Here is a 21,814-nt window from a genome sequence, read left to right as displayed (position 1 = left end):
CATGGAAAGGAAGTGGAGGTCAGTGAAGTGTCAGGGAGGAGGGAGAGCATTCAGTAGCCCTTGTTTGAACATATGAGGGCTGTGAATGATAGGAAGCCCAGAAAACCTTTACGAAAATTGGGCATCAGAACAGCAAAATAAAACTTTAAAAGAAATGTTTTTATTGATTTCAGAGAAAGAGGGAGAGGGAGAGAGGGATAGAAACATCAATGGTGAAAGAATCATTGATTGGCTGCCTATTGCACACCCCCTATTGGGGATGGAGCCTGCAATCCAGGCATGTGCCCTGACCAGGAATTGAACCATGACCTCATGGGTAGACGCTCAACAACTGAATCACACTGGCCAGGCGATCAAACTTCATTTTTATTCTGTTTGTTTTGTTTTATTTCTAGGCCTTGTTTTAAAAGTAAAATTTTACTGTATGTATTGGTGGAAAATAATTCTTACAGAGATTTCACAAGCTTGCCTTCTGAAAAAAAAAACAACAACTCTTATTTCCTGAGCTCTTCTCTACACTTTTATTCTTATAATTGAGAACTCCTTTTTTGGGCAAATCACAATTCAGGAGCCACGGAGGGTTGATAGTTTTCTTATGGGTAAAATCTTGATAAAAGAACTGGCTGGTGCATCCAGACCAACAACATGATAGAACCTTAGCCAATAAATTCACTTCTTTATGATTAAAAATCAGACAGTTTAACCTTGGAAGTATTTTTGTCATGGGGGACTTCATATCGTGATTAGTTATCCTAACAGCCACATTCCTCTGTGGGCTAGGTTAACCAGCCTCCCACTCCATATGTATAATTATTTTTAGTGCACACACACACACTGCTATAAAAGCTTATTTGGCCTTATGCTCCCTGCCGTTTTGAATTCTCTGTTTCATTACCAGTATCCACCCACAGAGTTTCGGAAAGCCATTCCCAAATAGCAGAACCACAACTCAGAATTTTAAATAAACCACGTCTCTATTAGTTCAGTGGACAGGGGAATTAGTTACATGCTATGCATTTTCCATACCTATCCACCCTTTCAAAACTTATTAAAAATGTATACATATATAAGCAAGAAAATAGGGCCCTTAACTCAGATTGTGTTAATCTTTCTGTTACTCTAGCAAAGGATAAAGAAAGTGAATACAGTACACAGTCTTTAAGATTTTTACCTTGAATGTGGACCAATGTTTACTTGAAAAAATACACTGGATGCTGCTGCTTTTTTTCTAGAGAATGTTGAACAACTCCAGAGATGTTATTACATTAGATCTTGAAATATCTGTCCAAATATGCAAGATAGCTTTTAAAAGAAATTTGGGCTTAGGGAGGGAACTTAGGTAGCACTAATTTGAACGGGAGGTTTAGCTGCAGCAGAGTCTGTTTTCCTGCTTTGGCATTAACTGCTAGTTCCTGTAACTGACAGGGATTTAGATCTACTTTTTCTTTGGTGTCCTGTTGATAAATCCATTTCTAGAAGATTAAAATCACATAGTAAGGTCTTGATGGTCATCCTTCCTAGAATAGCAGTTGCAGTAATTGTTGCAAATGGGTCCTTATTGGGATTGGAGGAAAGACAGACTAAGAGAGTGACATGTAAAAGTCTGGCTAGTCATTAAAGTGTACTTACAGATAAGTGTTGACTTCACTACAATCCTGGAGAAGCATGAGCTTTGGCCTTCCTGTTGATTACCTGCTACAACCATTTTGTCATGCACTTTCCTATCAGATCTAAGTAGTGTCAACATTTCTCAGTAAGAATTCAGCAGGCACTTAGCCAGCCATCTCTAAGTATAGTTACTCTGGAATATAGTTGTTGGGTTTTATAAAAACATAATTTCAGAAAGATTACATAGAATTCTCAGGCACACCCCCACCTACCACCGGAGTCCCCAAATGTTAACATTTTACCACATCAAAGATTGGCTTTTTCTTTTCTCCCCCGTTCATGCATATGTGTATTATATCCATATCCCTAACCATTTCAGTAAGTTGCTTTTGTTATACTAAAAACTTCAACGTGTAATTCTTAAAATCAAGGTATTATCTTAATAGCCATAGTAATTCTTTCAGTGAAGAGTGTTGAGCAAAGTCAGTGGAATTGAGGTTAAAATGCTAGGCACTTGCTTCTTTGTGTTTCAAATATGGACTAAAAATAATTTTTATAATAATTTTATGCATACTTCCTTGCCTCTGATTTTCCAGAAGCTTTTTTTAAAAAATATATAAATGGGGTTATTTCTCTTTACTTCATAAGCCATTTTATCAAGGCAGCTTTCTTTAACCCACTATACACTTGGTAGTATCTACATCAGCACTGACGATACCCTACTGATACCTATATACTAACGGAGGAGGGGTAGGGACAGGGCTTTCTTTAGGCACCCTTTGTCATCATATATTAAGTTCTAACTTTAGGTTCATTTACCCTCACATCAGAAAGAGTTAAAATGAGGTACAGAAGTATTTATAAGTTTAAGGATTTAGTCTGGGAGTAATGAGCCAAAAGACTAGACCTTGGATGGCAAAAAAACTAATAAGTAGAGAGAACTGAATTAAGCTATGCTAAATTAGAAACCAAAATAGTTTAAAAACAAATCAGCTATTTAATTTTAGCATCTACAGTACTTAGGTATGCATTCAAGCTGATTTTTTTAAAATAGCAAAATAAAAACATTCAAACATTTTCTCCTTACATTAAACCTGGAATACAGCCTACTGATGACAGTCTCTCATGGAAAGAGTACCATCATTAGGAACTTCTTCCCTGTGATAGAGATATTCCTAATTATTTTTATTACCATTATTATTATTATTTTATTGTTGGGCACCATTGGAATACTAAATATAGCCGGTTCTGCCCTTGCCCCTAGAGGCTTGCATTATAAGACAGACAGGCAAAACAAATGAAAAATTAAAAACACTCAGAGTGGTGATGATTTGCATTCAAATATTTGACTTTTTGTCTATATGTATGTTTTTGGTGGTGTTTTTTGTTTGTTTGTTTTAAAATATTTTTATTGACTTCAGAGAGGAAGGGAGAGGGAGAAAGAGATAGAAACATCAATGATGAGAAAGAATCACTGATCACCTGCCTCCTGCATGCCCCCAACTGGGGATTGAGCCCGCAACCCAGGCATGTGCCCTTGACCGGAATCAAACCTGGGACCCTTCAGTCCACAGGCCAATGCTCTAGCCACTGAGTCAAAATTCCTAGGGCTGATGGTGTGTTTAATACTCACCCAAGTATATGTGGTTTTGTTTGTTTGTTTTAATCCTCACCCAAGAGGTGAGGATATTTTTTCCATCGACTTTTAGAGAGTGGAGGGAAAGGGCAGGGGAGAGAGAAAAATTGATGTGAGAGACACACATAAATTGGTTGCCTTTCGCTCATACCCCAACTGGGGTCAGGGATTGAGTCTACAACCAAGGTATGTGTCCTTGACTGGAAATTGAACCCAAGACCCTTTGGTCCTTGGGCTGACACTCTAACCACTGAGCAAAACTGGCCAGGGCTCTTTTATTACTAGAGGCCTGGTGCACGAAAATTTGTGTGCTCGGGGCAGGGGGGGCGGGGTCGTCCCCTCAGCCCTGCCTGCACCCTCTCACAATCCGGGACACCTCGGGTAGGGTCCCTAGGCCTGGCCTGAGATCAGGGCCTATCAGGGCTTTCCTTCCCCCGGCTGCAGGCAGCTGGCCCCACCCCCGCTGCTGCCACTGTTTGCCATCTGTGCAGCGCTGCCCTGCCACCGGTGGCCTCCCTCTGCAGGGCGATCACTGGCCAGCCACACACCTGCCACAGAGTCTCCGCCTTTGGGCTGGGCCTCCCTCTTTCTTTGCTGGGGGGTGGAGCCAGCCCTACCAAGGGCTGTCTGCCTACCTGATTGCCCCTAAATGCTGGCCTGCCTACCTGATCGCCCTTAACCACTCTGCCTGCCTGCCCGATCACCCCTAACTGCTTGCTGAGGGACGGGGCCAGTCCTGTGAGGGGCCGTCTGCCTACCTGATCACCCCTACCACTCTGCCTGCCTGCCTGATTGCCCCTAACTACTTGCATGGGGGCGGGGCCAGCCTGGCGAAGGGCCGTCTGCCTACCTGATCGCCCCTAACCACTCTGCCTGCCTGCCTGATTGCCCCTAACTGCTTGCTTGGGGGTGGGGCCAGCCTGGTAAGGGCCTGTGGTGGTTCTGGTCTCTGGTCGTTCTGGTCATTAATCTTATGGAGGCTGGCCTTTTATTATATAGGATTGATTTGAGAGAAAGAAACAGAAACATCGATGTGAGAGAGAAATACGGATCAGTTGCCTCCTGTTCATGCTCTGAATGGGGAACCTGAAATGGTATGTACCCTGACCAGAAATGGATCCTGCAACCATTTTTTTTTCTTTTTCTTTTTTCTTTTGGTGTACAGGACAACACTTCAACCAACTTAGCCACCCAGCCCGACTATATATACTAGAGAAAATTTGAATTAGTGTCTCATCTTGTTTACTCATTTCCCTTACCCTACCCCCATACTTAGTGTTTTTCTTTTTTTTGTTGTTATTGTTAATCCTCACTCGAAGATATTTTTTCCATTGAGTTTTAGAGAGAGTAGAAGGCAGAAGGAGAGACAGAGAGAGAGAGAAACATTGATATGAGAGAGACACATTGATTGGTTGCCTCCTGCACTCGCCCCTACCAGAGCCAAGGATGGAGCCTGCAATTGAGGTACATGTCCTTGACTGGAATCGAACCCAGGACCCTTCAGTCTGCAGACTGACACTATCCACTGGGCCAAATCATCTCAGGCATGTTTTTTCATAAAAGACACCTATTTTCAGTTTTCCTAGCCAAAAACCCAAGGCTATATCAGGTTAACTGGACAAGTCAAGCGTACTTTGGAGACCAAGATATGGAGGGTACAACATTATTTGGAGACTCTTGGCCTATTTCTTCCCTCCAAGGCTTCTTCAAATAATAAGTCAACAGTAGGAAAAAGTGGCTATAGTCTATGTCTACTAGTACATACTGCCCAGCTGCTCAAAACAGTTGTGTAATTTTATAAGGAATAATTGGAAAATCTCTAGGCTTCATGTAACTACAGAGTAAGTAGTAGTCTTACTCCATATTTTTAGTCAACTTCTAAATCAGCATTCTAAGAAACTAAATGAAAACAGTATTGCTTGTCTTACACACAGTTATATGAAAACTAGAGACCCGGTGCACAAAATTTGTGCACAGGTAGGGTCTCTAGGCCTGGCTGGCGATTAGGGCTTATCAGAGCCTTCTGGCTGCCGGCCGGGGCCTTCTTTCCCCGGCTGCTGGCTGCTGGCTGGGGCCTTCCTTCGTCCTGCACCACCCCCTGATGGTCAGCGCATGTCATAGCAAGCGATTGAACTCCTGGTCTCCCGGTCGAACTCCCATGGGGACAATTTGCAATTTAGGCTTTTATATATATACTGTAGATAAATATGGCTGTGTAGATACTTCATAGATCTCTCAAATTATCCTCTTTTTGGATAAATGAAAATAAAACATGGCTAATCTTAGTTTTCTGGAAATATGGGCAAAGATAGTAAAACAGAAGTTCAAGACCAGTCTTAGCACTATAAGCGTCTTAGAACCCTCATGATCATAGATCATGATTTGTGGTCAGAAAACAAATTAGGGAATTTGGGCATGTGGCCTTTGAGAAGTATATCCTTCTCTTAGGTTTCTTAATCTTGCTTCTCTGTCTCACTGTGCTGCCTTATTCTGCACTCTACTGATGCTATAAATGTAATTTTTAAAAAAGCAATGTATTATAATGTAGTTGAACCCTAAAATACCCAAGTGGGTTACAAAAAGGAAAGATTATCTGTGGAGGATAATTTGTCAGTTACTTTGAGTAACTGAAAAATCTATGAGAAAGGTAATATAGTGTAGTTGGACAGGCAGGAGGAGCTAAAACAAGGAAGTGGTGCCAGGCCAGTACCAGCTACAAAGGATGACTACTCAATTGCTAGTCTGACAGGCCTGCTGATCGGCACCCCTATGTAGAATTTCGCTCCTGGTGATACCCTTTAAGTAAATAGTACAGCAGGAATGACACTTATCAAATAGAAATGGTAGCTGCAGTTTTTCAGATGAAGCTAGGAGTGGTTTATGGGTCATCTGTGCCTTTTTAAAGAGACCTGATTTATGAGCTATAGGAAGCTATTAGGGTGGTTGAGAAGAGAAAGCTTTGACTTCTGCCTGTGGGGCCTATGTAAAGGTGAGAAGGCGTGTTTTACCTTTTCTGACCATTACAAGAAATAAAATTTCAAGTGAAAAATGACTGGCTTTCCTTTTCCTATTGGAAAAAAAAATTTTTTTTTATCCTACAAATAATCACTATGGAGACTTTTGAGGGCAGATTTTAAAAATTAACGTGGGGGGGTTAAAGAGCTGATTTTATATAAATAAATACTGTGACTATAATCCACAGAAATCCAGAGAGTTATCAAGAATCATATTCTAAGAGCAGAGGACAAGTAGAGTTATTCAGCCATTCAACAGAGATGTATCTTAGAGAAATCGCACCAAAATATTTGGAGAAGATTCTAAGTGGAACAGAGAGGGGGGCTTGTTTTTGTTCTCTGACTTGGCCCAGGATCTGCTCTACCACCCTCACCCCGGAGATAGCAGCATCTTTGTACATAAGAAACTCATCTTCATGGTAAAGTATGCTCATGGAAGAGCAGAAGTAGAAACTTGAGTAACAATAGTTGGAGACAGGATAGTATAGTGTTTAAGAGAACGCTAGGCCAGGCTGCCTGGGTTTAAATCCCAGTTCTACTAGTATTTACTAGCTATGTGATCAGCAATTCACTTAACTTGTGCCTCAGTTTCCTCATCTTAAAACGTAGCTAATAGTAGTACCTACCTCATAGCCTTGTTATAAAAGCTAAATGAGTTAACCTAATGTAAAAGCATTTAGAAAATGCTATTACCAAAAGTGCTTTGTGTTAGTGCTTATTATTACTGAATCTTAACTTAGGAATCTTTTGTCGTATCTGCCTACTGTAACTAAATGCCTTAAAAATGAGTTTGGACAAAAGGTTACATAGGATGATTCCATTTATGTGTCTATGTGTATGTTCATATATATGACATTCTTGAAATGACAAAATTGTAGAAATGGATACATTAGTGTTTGCCAGGGGTTGCCAGGAAGCAAGGAGGGAGAGAGGGAAGTAGGCATGGCTGTAAAAGTGCAACATGAGGGATCCTTGTGGTGATGGAAATGTTCTATAGCTTGACTGTGTTAATACCAATATCCTGGTTGTGAGATTGTACTAGTTTTGCAAGATATAACCATTGGGGAAAACTGGGTGAAGGGTACATAGGATTTCTCTGTATCAATACTTATAGCTATATGCGAACCTACAATTATCTCAAAATAGTTTAATATAAAAAGAAAATGGGCTTGGGAAATTCCTGATAGAGGAAAAAAATGGCAGTTAAAGCCATGTACGTGTCTGAGCAGACAGACAGACCAATATTAAGGTTAATAAACAAGATGAAAGGAAAACTGTGAGCTAGCTATTGACATTTTAGTGAGATATTTGTGAACCCCCAGAAAAAAATTGAGCCATTTGGGGTCTAAGAAAGAGGAATGAGGAAAGATGAACAACAGCATATTTCTCTAAAATCTCTTCAAACTGGTGTTCTGCAAATGCCTTTCCTTTCCAGATTGTGAAATGGTCTATTAGTTGATATGATTTTTGGTAAAGAGAAGTTAGAAGGTAATGAGCAATAGCTTCTATACAGACGGTATTCTCAAAAACAGGCCTCAAAGGGTCACAAATGTGAGCTAAACATCACCTGTCTTCATATGTACAATAAAGTTCTTAAGTTCAAGAGGGTATCTTCTCTGACCTTTTCCTCTTCTGCTTCCTAATCACCACTCCTCTAACAGAATATATCACTTCCTTATTTTGTGCTCATAGCATTCTGTTCATATATTAGTATGCTACTTACTATGCTGTAAGTTTATTTGTATACAAGAGGCTCAGTGCACAAAATTCCCACACCCAGGAGGGGAGGGGGGTCCCGCAGCCCATCCTGTGCCCTCTCGCAGTCCAGGAGCCCCTTGGGGGATGTCCAACTGACGACTTAGGCCTGCTCCAGCCATCAGTCAGACATCCTTAGTGCTGCCACGGAGGTGGGAGCCCGCCACCACCGCTGCGTTCGCCAGCTGTGAGCCTGGCTTCTGGTTGAGCAGTGCTCCCCCTGTGGGAGCGCACTGACCACCAGGGGGCAACTCCTGCACTGAGTGTCTGCCCCCTGGTGGTCAGTGCACGTCATAGCGACCGGTCATTCCACTGTTTGGTCAATTTGCATATTAGCCTTTTATTATATAGGACTAGGGGCCCGGTGCACAAAATTCGTGCACTGGGGGTCAGGGGTCCCTCAGCCAAACCTGCCCCCTCTCACATACTGGGAGCCCTCAGGGGATGTCCTACTGATGGCTTAGGCCCGATCCCCATGGGAAGCGGGCCTAAGCCGCAGTCTGGCCTCCCTTTGTGGGAGGCGACTGGGCTGATCAGGGGAAGGCACCAGCCCCATCACCCCGCTACTGCAGCCACTGCCAGTCACCATAGCCACCAAGGTGTTTTCATCAACACGACTCCAGTCCCTTCACCAAGAAAAAATGACAACTTTCTTTAGGCATTTTCAAGATGTGTCTTTCATAGGATATGCATTTATTTCTTCCTTCCTTCTTTCCTTCTTTCCTTCTTTCCTTCTTTCCTTCTTTCCTTCTTTCCTTCTTTCCTCCCTCCCTCCCTCCCTCCCTCCCTCCCTCCCTCCCTCGCCTAAGGATATGTTTCCATTGACTTTTAGAGAATGTGAAAGAGAAAGGAAAAGACAGAGAGAAACATCAAAGTGAGAGGAACACTTTGATTGGTTGCCTCCTGCATGAGCCCTGATCTGGGCCCCGGCCAGGGAGGAGCCTGCAACCTAGGTACATGCCCTTGATCAGAATCAACCCAGACCCTGCTGTCGGCAGGCTAAGGCTCTATTCACTGAGTCAAACCAGCTAGGGCAGGATATGACATTTCTTAGCCCTCCAGCAGTGGACCTTCGTTTTTTTCTCCAGGAGTGTGGTGGAAAAGCCCTATATCACCTTTTGGGATTCTTATTACCCAAGTTACTAAGAATATCACCAGTGGCATACAGGAAGCTTAGCCAATGTGCAGTCAGAAAAGATGTTTCCTCTATAATTCTCACCAATCACGGGCTGTGCCCTGCCCAGGCCTAAAGCCTCTGGCCAAAGCTTTAGGCCTGGGCAGGGGATCTCCAGCTCCCTGTGATCGCAGACACTGCCCATTGGGCAGGGGACCCCAGCTCCCTGCAATCTACCACAGGAGCAGACTCCCTCGCAGGAGTGGACCCCCAGTTCCCTGCAATCCATCGCAGGCTCCCCGCTCGTGCCCAAGGCCGGAAAAGCCTCTGCTGGAGGCTTTTCCGGCCTTGGGCATGATCGGGGCTTGGGTCTGCGATCAGGGCTTGGGTCAGCATCCGCTGGCAGCAGCGGGCACTGACCCACGCCGCCTGCCCCGGTCCGGGATCGGGGCTTGGGTTCCAACGGCTGCGGCAGGCGCTGCCCCCTCCCCCCGCCATTTTTGCTGGGTTAATTTGCATAGCACCCCTGATTGGCTGTGGGCGTTGCGAAGGTACAGTCAATTAGCATATTACTCTTTTATTAGGTAGGATATGTCTTTTCCCTTTTTTAAAAAAATATATTTTTATTGATTTCAGAGAGGAAGGGAAAGGAAGAGAGCGAGTGAGAAATATCAATGGTGAAAGAGAATCATTGATCAGCTGCCCCCTGCACACCACACACTGGGGATTGAGCCCACAATCTGGGTATTTGCACTGACCAGGAATCAAACCATGACCTCCAGGTTCATAGGTTGATATTCAATCACTGAGCCACGCTGGCAGGGCTATGTGTTTCCCTTTGGATTATGATCCCCTTGAGGGGAGAGATCACAGCCATGCGCAGTTCTGATTTGAGAGTTCAAAACCCAGTGTCTGGCACACAGTAGGCACTTGAGAAATAATTAATGAAATATTGACTTTTGTTATGTTCCTGAATAGAGTGGTCACTAATCTAGAGGCCTAAATAAATTAGATTATATAAACTGAGGCTATTATTGTACTTAATAAGATTGTGATTATTTTTGCAAATGAACCTTCCTGGGTGTTTGCTTTATGTGTTGTTGTTTTTTTAAATTCTGGTGAAATTTTTTTCCTTTGGTTTAAAATAAGGAAGAATTTTAGAGCTGAATGATTCAGTAATGAAGAGGTGTCTTCTAGCAACAATTAGCAACACCGGAGAGTAAGTCAGGAGGGGGAGGGAAATCAGAAAAAGGCCAAGAAGCCATTGGAAAGGAGATAATTGGAGGAATGATTTGTGGCTTTTTGGGACAACTTCAGTCACAGATAATGCCATTAGCCTATAAGAATTCATGGGCTAACCCACCAATAGCTAGCTCATCTCCTCATGCATGCCTAAGCCTCCATTCCTTGTCAAGGCACAGATAAACGCTATTCTGATGTCCAATATGTGGTGGGGGTGCAGTGAAGGCAATTAGAGAAACAGCATCCCCCTACCCCACCCCCACTGCCCAGGTGCAATGGGAACTTGGCTGATTACACAATACTGGGTCTTCTTCACCTGCCCTACTTGTGGCAACCCTCCTACCATGTAGGTTTCTCAGGTGCTTGCTGGCAGCTTTCATTTATGGTCTTGGATATGGAGCAGAAGAGATGTACAACTCCTTCCTTATAAGTTAAATGATGCTATTAAAGTAAATAGGTAGATGTGGTAGGAAGAAAAAGAATCCAGGGTGTGGTACATTCCACAGGAAAACTAACCAGGACTATTCAAAAAGTCCATGTCATTTGAGTGAAGGAAAGAAAAAAGTAAGGAACAGTTTGAGGGGCATTTACTGTTCTATATTGAGAGACTCAGACATAAGATTCAAATGTAACACATGAAACTTGGTAGGACATGCCTTTGAAAACAATGGAGATAATTTGGATACAGACTGAATGACATTGGATTATTCTTAATTTTATTAGGTGTAATATTTTGGTTATGTAAGGAAATACCCATATATTTAGATGTGTATGTATGAAGTATTTTGATGTTTGCAACTTATTTTTAGATGGTTCAGTGGGAAAAATGTATAAATAGGGAGGGGAGAGATAAAGTAATGTGACAATGTTAACAGTTGTTGAATCTGAATGGAGTGTACACAGGTATTTATTGTACTACTAGAGGCCCAGTGCACAGATTCGTGCACTAGTGGGGTCCCTCAGCCTGGCCTGCGCCCTCTTGCAATTTAGGACCCCTCGGGGGATGTTTCAGCCCAATCCCGCAGGCTGGGTACTGCGCCGCTCCCACTCATCCTGGCCGCACTGCGCCTGCTGCTGCCGCTCCGTAGCACTGCTGCGGAGATGGGAGAGGCTGACACCTCTGCAGCTGCGCTTGCCTGTTGGTCAGCTGAGCGGCTCTCCCGCTGTGGGAGCACACTGACCACCAGGGAACAGCTCCCATGTTGAGCATCTGCCCCCTGGTGGTCAATGCGCATCATAGTGACCGGTTGTTCAGTCGCTTAGGCTTTTATATAGAGAGATATAGATTATTTGAACCTGGCTATTTAGTCAGGGGCACTGACTTCTTTTCCCTTAGGTTGTCAAACTAAAAAATGATAAGAGCCAAAATAAGTTTTAAATAAGTTGAATGAAGGCTGAGTACTTTCCTCCTGAGGTTGGGAACAAGGCAAAGATGTCCTCTCAACACTCCTATTCATATCATACTAGAAAGCCAATCCAGTACAATAGGCAAGAAAAACAAAAAAGGCAGGCAGAGTAGAGAGAAAGAAAAGTCGAGGGAAAAAACACTTCCTTTGTAACTGTTGGGCTCTGGTGCCATGATTTTAAAGATTGTTTTATTTAATGAGAGCTGTTCTCCCCACAGCACATTAGCTGCTTCTACTGGATCTTTTGATGACTTCATAATCACTTTTTTTCTGGCATCAAGATGTGCCACCAGAATCAACTTTCAGCTACTTTTACAGCAGGAATCAGAGGGGGAAGATGGACTGAGAGGAAGTGACAAATCTGATCCCAGTCTTTAAAACATGCTTTTGGGATATGTGGGTGCTCATCTCCTGGAGGGTACCCGTCATGGCTCATTATTGTGCTGCTGTCCTTTAAACTCTCTTCCAACCAGAAATGTCCCTACAAAAGCAGCTTCTGCATTGCTATGATGAGGACCAAAATCAGATGAGTACATGATGTACTTACCCCAGGAAGGTTTCTGATGCCTTATGTCTTTTGAGCTGACTGTGGAGGACAGAGACCCCAAAAGTTCAGGTGCACTCCCAAGATAGTCAGCTCTACTATAGAGATAGAGGTAGAGATAGGTATACCCCAGGTCTACCAATCTTGTGTTCCCAGCAGGGAAGAAGAGTCAGAGGTCTGCTTTCAGCCTTGAGGTTGTGACAGAGAAGGAGACCTCCCTAGGATATCTCCCTTGGATATCTCTGGCCTAGGAGGGAGCCAGAGAAAAGAACCTGGGGTTTTGGGGTGGAGATGGAAGGAGAAGACAGAGACTAATGTTAAGGATAATACTGCTGGCAGCTTGAGAACAACTGACCTTTGAAATAGTTACAATCTAAGACAGCAATTTTCAATCGGTGTGCCGTGGCACACTGGTGTGCCACAAGAATTTTTAAAACATGCAATACCTGGCTATTTAGTCAGGGGCACTGACCTCTTTTCCCTTAGGTTGTCAAATTAAAAAATGATAAGAGCCAAAACAATAGCCATCCTGTGTGAATGAATCAAAGTTATATCTATTTTTTTGTCAAATCGTCAAAAATATTTTTTTAGTGTGCCACAAAATTGTAGTAATTAGTTTGTATGTGCCAGGAGATTGAAAATTGCTAATTTCAGACATAGCATCCTAGGTGTATTTCATGCTAGGTTCATCACCATATCATATATCAAGTGAAAATGAAGGCATTTTCCACAAACTTCAATAACCAACCTCTTCCAAAGACTTAACTTCTCTCTCTGTCCATGTAATAGCTGTTGACAGGTATGTTATTCCAAATTGTTTAAAGGCCATTAGAAAGATAAGAAAGAGAGGGAAATCCCAGTTGAATAAAGTGGGGGGGGGGGGGGGAGTTTTTAATGGATAATGAGGGAGTTTTCTCTCCTGAAGTCTTTCATGACACACAGTAAAATGCCACGAGAAGGTGAATCTAATCCCTGCATAAACTCTGAAAACAAAGCATGAGGAGAAACACAGAGAAAAAGTACCTATAAGACAGATTTTTTTAAAGGCTCTTCGTTTTTCAGTGAGAGTGTGGTGCTTCTCATGGACAGAGGTTTTACAGCTTAAGCTCCTTTTAAGTGGACAAAGGCAAGACAGCAGTGATGTGTGCGGGTTCATTAATTATTGCTCTTACTGATGTTTGCACAGGCTGTTGAGATCATAAATGTCAATCTGTCAGGAGACTGTGATAGGTTCTAAAAAAACTGATTGAGTACCTCAAAAGCTGTCATAGATCCTGAGATTAAACAGATTCATCTTTCTTTCTTAGAAGTGAGGGAAGGTGTGGGTGAAGTGAATAGAAGAAGGCTCCCTTCTCTTCGTTGCCATGGTGCTTCTCCCACTCTCCTAATCTCTGAGGATTGGCTGTGCCAAGGGCTGAGAGCCCACCTGAGGTGTCAGAAGGCCACAGTCAGTTAGCAGCCCCGGTGTGCGGGCTGCCAGCTGCACAATGACGGGAGATTAAGAGAGATGGGGATTCAACTCTGACAGGCCTGACACAATTTATTTGGAAATTTCTGGGAGAGAACATGAGTAATAAAGACAAGAAAAGTGACAGTAAGGGACAAATGTGAATTTCTGTCAGAGACAAAACAGAATTTTAAAAGAAATAGCTCTGTTTGTTGTCTCCAGTCAAGCTTTCCAGTTAAATAAACTGTTTCTGAATTGAGTCTTAACACTGTTTTCAGCGATTTGGTAGGAAAGTACAATTAGAAAATTGCTCTCGTCAGAAGATTAATGTTTTAAATAAAATCACTGTGCTTGTTTCTCTGTCACAAATTAAGCACTAGCTACCTTCAAATCTAGGGAGTTCATAGGTAAAATATTTTTCTAAGATTTTTCTTTCTAGATTAATCACATTATAATTCTTGATCAGACATTCCTTTGTCTAGAAGACCTGATATGATATTATTCTCATTCTGTTAAATTTAGGCAGAGGAAGAAAGGGTCTGGTAAGTACAAGAACTATGAATCTGGCATGGGAGTATGGCAGCTCTTGTGTGGGTATATACAGACTAGATTACTTTCTCAAGAAAAAGCATACTGGGGGAAAATGTGCTTTGCTGGCCCTTAATGAAAGATCTTAATTAGAAATCACTCATAATTCCTGGGGTGGGGACAGTTTCTAGCTTGCCACTACAGCTCCGCCTGCTGCTAATGAGCATGCTCCTTGCAAGGACTCGTTTTTTTCTGACAGTTAAAGCTGCATGTAAGAGTTATTTCTGTTCACTTTTCTCTCCATATTTAACCCTTACTGCCCAAGTTCAGATTAAGCAAGTAGACTGTTAGGTGTTTTCTGTCGTTGTTGAGGAAATTAAAAGTGCTGCAGGATAACAGAAATTATGTTTGTGATCAAAAAGTAAAGAATCAAAGTTGGATTTATTCAAATATGGACTGTAGATGAGTATTCCTTTAGTGTGACTATGTTTGGATCTTTTTTAAATGGACATAAAATTTATAATTGAATAGTTGAATTATTTAAAAAAAATAAAAAAAATAGTTGAATTATTTAGTTCATTATTATGTAATTAGAATCCTTGCCCTGGACATCTGTTTCTCTTATTTAGGCAACTCACCCCATGGCCCAAAGTTTCATTAAACAATTAGCAGAGGAGATGTAAATTTCTTATGCAGACATGATGATGACCCTGTAGACTGTTCTTTATTTCATTAACTTCTAATTGAAACAGCAGGTTGACTTGTGAGAAAATGCCAAGGAATGGTTTGCTTCACCAAGAAGTGATGCATAACACAGTCACCTCCCTTGATGGCACCGAGTGGAGGATAGTGATGGTAAACAGTTTAGGGGGTTTATTCTCCCTCCCTCTTTGTGGTAAGGGCATTAGAGGGCACAGGATTCCTTTCCATTTAATAGGCCCTGGACTGAGTGAAGAAGGTTAATTGGACATATTCCAAGCGTAAAAGTTATGGATCTCTTAATGTCTAGGGACAACTCCTTGATTCTAAAAAATAACATTCTGGTAAACAATGTGTGCGTCTTGGTTTAGGATCATGGGAGGACTCTTCTCATGGCTCAAATTTTCTATATGCTCATGCCTTTGGTCTGAGACTTGTGCGTTGCTGGGACATTGACTCCAGACACTCTTGGCAGCATCAGAAACCTCCCTTAGGACCCATTATTTCAGGAATGTCCCAGGCCTCCTGCCTACCAGAACAAATAACTAGTAGTCTTTATCTATAATGTCAAGTAGATAAAAGAATATTTCAGCATGAGATCAAGCAGACTTAGTCCTTAGTTTTGTTATTGAATGCTCATTGGCCAGATAAGGTGGGAAATTAAAAGAAAAGAGAAAAGGCTTGGGGGCCCTATCAAGTGTGTTGTTTGGTGATGATCAATAATGATTATGATTATGTAAATATGAATTCTGTCTCCCATTCTTAGGAATCATACATTTTAAAATATGTTCTTCATATATCATTCCCTGGTTATTAAAAAAATATCTACGGATAGCATTGCCACATTGAAAGAAAATTGTCTTCTTGTAGCAAAGGTTTGCTTTAGAAATGGAGATGGTGCTATGCAGGTAGACAGCGAATTTGACAGTTTGGGACAGACTCATGTGAAAATTGGCTTTGTGAGCTCTGCATTTCTAGACACACAGTTTTATCAGATAGCAATGTGAATGACAGGCTTGTGGTCTGAGCACGCCTCTTTTAAGTTAGAGGTGTGCTGGCATCATGTCAGGGCCTTTTACATTTTAACAATATTAATAAATGCCAAGGATTCAACTGCCTCCCCTTCTTAGGTGGGCCCTTCTCTTCTCCATCCCGCCCACCAGGGTTGAGGGGTAATTTCTTATAAGGATGTTCCAGATTTAGGACCTTGTCTCAGAACAAATACCATTTTTTGTTGTTATAGCTTTTACTCTAGAATTTTCTCTTTTTGTTGCCAAAAATGGGGGGTGTCCAAATAGGGTCATTAATACAAATAGTGCCATTGCTGGTTTGTGAAAAAGGACCCCCGAAGAGCAGTGTGGCTCATGCAAGGTGAATTCCTTTTGGCTGGCTGCTTTGTAATGATTTACATTTAGATTGTTGCTTGTTGCTCTTGTAGGGGAAAGGGAGGGGGCCTGGTGTGTCTGTACCTGCCTCAGTCATCACACTGACTGGGTTTGGACAGCTGCTCTCAGCAGAGCTTGGAAATAGGCTGAACTTGCTTTCAATTGTTTTCATCAAAGGCCTTGTTTAGTTGGTTTGTATTTGGGGAAAATGTCATGTAGGACAGGAAGAACTAAATGAGATGAAAAATGAAGTTTACAATTGCTAAGAATAGTGCATGCCTTACAGTTCCGTAAGTCAATGCACAGTGCCATGGGCTGGGGGCTGTGAGCGAACTGTCACCATCGTCACTATTGGGACCAGTGAGTGCTCTCTGATGAAGTGCGGCATCATCTTCACACAGAGAGAGGCTGGGGAAAGGGATGCAGACAGCCTTCATTGAAATGCATCCAACCGTCTGCTGCTTCTCACTAGAGCCACTTTAAATAGAAAATCAGGACTGCCTAAGAGTAGATTCAGTCATTCAAGAAATATATATTGAGTTGTAGGCATGGAGGGCACGTTAGTGAACAAATCAGGTGAAACTTCCTGCCCTCCAGGAGTTTATATTCTCCTGGGAGATAATGTTAAAAGTGCTATGGAGGAATAAAAGGGAAATGCTAGGGAAGGGGGGACAAGAGCGGTCTAGATAGGGTGATCAGAGAAGACTTCATTGAAAAGGGTGCTCACTTTGTAAGTTATATAAATGTCTAATCACTACACCTGAAACATAATGTTGTATGTCAACTGTAATTTAAAAAGAAATTTAAAAAGGAAACGTGACTTAAAAGAGGTTAGATCCCATATAGATCTGGGTGAAGAGTGTTCCAGACAAAGGGAGCAAAAAGTGCAAAGGCTCTGAGGTAAGAGACAACGAGGAGGCCAGTGTGGATAGAGCAGAGGGAGAGAGCAGCAGGAGATGAGGTGAGAGAGATGAGAGGACGGCATTCTGAACTTCTATTCTGAGAAGGGGAGCTATGAGAGGGTTTCAGGCGAGGAAGTGAAGTAATTCTTACTTGATTTTGAACTGGATCACTTGACTGTTGTGTGGAGAATCTACTGTAAGGAGGTGAGCAGGGAGACCAGTTAAGCAGCTGTTTTACTAGGCTGGGTGAGATGGTGATGAATTGGACCAGTGTTGGAGGTGGTGGAGGGGTGAGAAGTGGTAGGATCTGGATCTGTTTTAAGGAAGATCATCCAGGAGATTCCCTTCCAGGGGTGCTTTAGCACAAACCACTCCAGAACCTTGGCCAGAGGTGCATCCTCAGTATGCAGTGGGGGTACTTCCAGGAGCACAGAGCCCCCAAGTGCTGCCCATTTTTGGAAGGCAAGAGTTAGTAACAGCCTGCCTATAACATGAATTTTATTGCATTTTAGTTACTTTTTTAAAGTCATGTGAAATAAAAGTTGTCACATTACGCCTCCCTCCACATGCCAATTTGGCACCAACCCTAGGGTGTGTTGTGGTACCAAGTGTTGCCTCTGTACCACTCCACAATGGAGGCCCTGGGGCAGCTCTTTGATAAACAAGCAGGGATACACTCCTTAATTCTGAATACAGTTGAAATAATTTCCAATATTAGAAACTGATTCTTGTCTGTTTAGGAGTAGAAACATGAGTATTTTTGCTAGAAAAGATTATAGATCACCCATCAAAACACTGGCTTTAAGTATGGAGTTATGCTAAACATGGCAATATAAAGAAGTACTAGACATAGTCCCTTCTCTAAAGAATTACCAGTTTGAATGGTCTCATAGAGACAGCCATTATTAAAAACAACAGATTTTTGTGGAGCCACCCCCACTCTCCTCTCCTGGTTCAGATCTAGCTCATTAGAAGTCAGCCCTGAAGGTTCATGCTTGTCACACTTTGTGGAGTAGAAACCAGGCCAGTCAGAGCTGGCTGTTGCTTACACAGATCCAATTCCTGGAAAAGGGCAGTAGAATGCCTGGAGCACATTAATTGCTGTGCTTGCCAGGCCAAGCACTAACCCTGACCCCCAAATGTGTTGTTTTGGTCAGATTCACAGTCTGAGAATGAGGCTTCGCCAGTGAAACGGCCACGACTACTGGAGAACACTGAACGATCCGAGGAAACCAGCCGATCTAAACAGAAGAGTCGACGTCGGTGCTTCCAGTGCCAAACCAAACTGGAGCTGGTGCAGCAGGAACTGGGATCGTGCCGCTGTGGTAAGCATCTCCCCCAGTGACATGACGGAGACTATGTCCCTGGCATAGCTTTGGAAATTATTCTAAGAGTCTGAACTCCTTTGTTCTTCTTCTGGAAACCTCCCTGAAAGCAATAGTTTAGAGTTTGAGAAATCAGGAGTAGAGGATTTTTAGTTCTAAGTACATACAAAAAAGCAAAAACATCCCCCACTATTTTGTCACATGTCTTCAGAGTTGCATTGTCATTGCTTACTGCTTTAACGTCTTCCCATTGATTACTCTGGTTCCTTCTCATTGATGACTTATTTAGAAATTAACCAAACCAGCCAAATTCTGGGATATATGTACTATAAAATTCAGATAGTAAATTAATTTTGAATGAGCCTTTTACTGTGTGTAATAAATAGATTTCTTCTCCCATATCCTTTTTAAATTATTTTGATTAGAAAATTATTTTCTTTGAACCGTAATTTGTCAGTTAACCCCTTGAAAATAACTTTAAAGTAGCCTCTTCTATATTATCTATCCAGTGTAATACCAACTCTTAGAATTGCTGCACAGAGATGTATTTTTAAAAACTTTATGCGTACCCACAGTAGAACAAAACTTAGACCAATCATTCCTCTCCCTTCAACCACACATAATTGTATAGCTGCAGCATTTAGGCTGACTTAAGAGTCTTTCTGTCCCTGTTCCTATTTCTCGATTTTAAAGCTTAATATTACCAAACTGTTGTATGGGACAGAGCTGTCCTCAGGCCAACTTTGAGGCCTAGGTCTAGCCTCTGAGAATTCTATATCGTTGTCCTTAGGTATGAGCTTAAGAAGCTTCCTTTCACCCCTGGGATAGTCATAGCTATTCTACAAGTACTGATGCCGGCAACCAGGACTAGATGGTTCTCTCAGCAGCTAGAAAGTTACAGGCACTCCAAATCCTTTATCTTCTAAAGATGTAGCTGTTGCTGCTCTTGTCCCTCAATCTTCTGCCCTGTTGGAAATGAGAAGGAAACAAGGGAGTACCAACTTCTCATGGAAACTAACTTGGAACTCCTGTTTCTGCCTGTTGCACACTTGTGGGAGTGGGGGACAGGGGGAGAAGGGGGAATAACAGATCAGAAGCATATATTCAACTGCAGAAATGGGGACATTTAATGGCAACATGGGGAGTCTAGGTGTCAATGGACAACTTTTTATTTCTAGATTGGCATTTCGTTTTCTCCTAAATGCTTGTGAGAAAGTATAAAGAGGAGGGCTGGGGTAAGAGGTGGGGGCAGATGCTGTCAGCAGAGCTTTCACACTTCAGTTGTGTTCATGCATGTGGCATGGCCCAGGTGAGCCCAGAATTTTATTTATAGACTGCTCCTGGATCAACCCTCCCGGGTAATTTAAATTCTTGATGAGGTAAGGAGGGAATACCATGGTTAGCTAAGGAAACTCTGGGGCCTGATGGCTTACCACCTTTGCCCATATTGCAGAGTTCGATTTTTTGTCATGCCCTTTTTGCTTTGGTCTTCATGTGAACTATTGGTGGGTTTCAGCAGTTCAGTTCATTACCAGTGTTGCAAAACCTACCTGACCATTTTTGCCTGTTGCTTCTATAACACAGACCTTTGGTTGTTCCTAAATTAGAATCATGAGATTTTCCTGTACCTTAATGTTCATTTTTCCTTCTGGAAAGTAACTGAATCCTGGGTACTAAAAAGGATTTGCCTTAGTGTATCAAGCAGTTGGTCCTTGCGTATTCCATCTTGCCTCTGTCATAATACCTCCTCTCCTTGTCAGGCAAGCAGTAAGAGTTCCCAGTTTAGCCCTGAGACTTGTAACCAAGTCTCCCAGGTTACCCTTCAGCTTGGATGCAAACCACCTATTTTCCTAAGGTCTTCTGCACTGCTGAAGAAAAATCTAGAAATACATCACATTATTCTAAGTGAAGCCAACTTGATTGTCTCTGGTAAGCGCGGATTACTCTGCTGTGCTCTTCACATCTTGGGATAGGAGGCTGATTTCTGAGTGCCTATTGGTTTGGCAAAAGACGTGCATTCTTTTTAAAGGATATAATACGTAGTCCCTTGGCTTATGCCGAATTCTGAGGACCTGCTTATGGAGAGATTTGATTTTTCTGGTGGGGAAGAAAGTTTTGAGCTTTCTGCAGTTCCTCCAGATGTAGCTTTCCCAGAGAGAGCCAGGAATTCCATTTGGCCCACTGAGAGCATTACACTTCTGTGCCCAGAAAAATATCTGAGTCAACTGCCACATTTCAAAAGATGAAGGACAGCAGTGGGAACATACACCTCTGGGACTGTCTTTGACAAATAGCTCTTGTGTTCCTCCTGCCTGTCTGCTTGGATCTCTCCAGGAAAGGGTGAGTTGTATGGTTATTTCCTTGAGGATGCATGGAGTGTTAGAGAGACATTTAACTGCCCTGAAAGGTTTTATGGGGGGAGGGGGGACAGTAACTCACTACTGAAAGTGACGACTCAGGAACGTAGTTTGAACTCAAACAGCACACTTCTCTACTGCAGAAAATGTTTATCTATAATAATAAAAGCATAATATGCTAATTAGACTGGACAGCCCAACGACCTTCTGGATGTCCTTCTGGACGACCTTCCAGGCAAAGCCAGGGCTGCGAGGGCCAAGCCCCTTGCACGAATTTCGTGCATTGGGCCTCTAGTATATATATATATTCACAATCTTTTTTTCCATTCCCCTTCAACTTTGAACAGGTTATTAACTGCTGACAAGAAATTCACATCTCATAAATAATGCTTAAGAGCCATTGCTATATAAATTGAATGTGTTATGAATTGTGATGGGCCTTTTTGTAGCATTCGATGCCTAGAGCAGGAAGAACAGAGGATGTCATTTTCATTAATTTCTAATGAGGTGCCAATTAAAGACAGGGAAGACGCTCCAAAGGGAAGAGTGGCCAAGCTCCCCTGAATCCTCTGCCCCAGGGCTGTCATCCAAACACTGCCAGCAAGCCTTCTCTAAAAATTCCATTAAATTACAGTCTCATGGAGCGCACACACAGACACATTCAGCTTCCCTTTGATCTTCAAAAGAGCAATTTGTAAGACTAGTTTGGAGCCTTCTCACATAGGGAACAGCTAGAGGTGGTAGGAATTGTTAATTGCCAAGGCACTCCATGGGCTTTCAATAAATAGATGAATTTTGAAGATGAATCCTCCTCTGCCTTTCTGTGACTAGATAACCTTTAAGTCAACAGTA

General features: G+C 42.4%; 1 protein-coding gene across 1 annotated transcript in view; it reads left to right on the top strand.

Moving 5' to 3' along the window:
• Window positions 1–21,814, top strand: part of ZFAND3 (zinc finger AN1-type containing 3) — a 356,826-nt gene that overhangs the window by 296,347 nt on the left and 38,665 nt on the right. Inside the window, exon 5 of the mRNA XM_079780635.1 lies at window positions 18,438–18,605. Within this exon, the coding sequence (XP_079636761.1) occupies window positions 18,438–18,605 (168 nt within the window). The remainder of the gene's footprint in view (window positions 1–18,437; window positions 18,606–21,814) is intronic.

The sequence above is a fragment of the Cnephaeus nilssonii genome (assembly GCF_951640355.1).
Source record: "Cnephaeus nilssonii genome assembly, chromosome: 9".
NCBI lineage: Eukaryota > Metazoa > Chordata > Mammalia > Chiroptera > Vespertilionidae > Cnephaeus > Cnephaeus nilssonii.
This window is presented reverse-complemented; position numbering and strand designations above follow the sequence as displayed.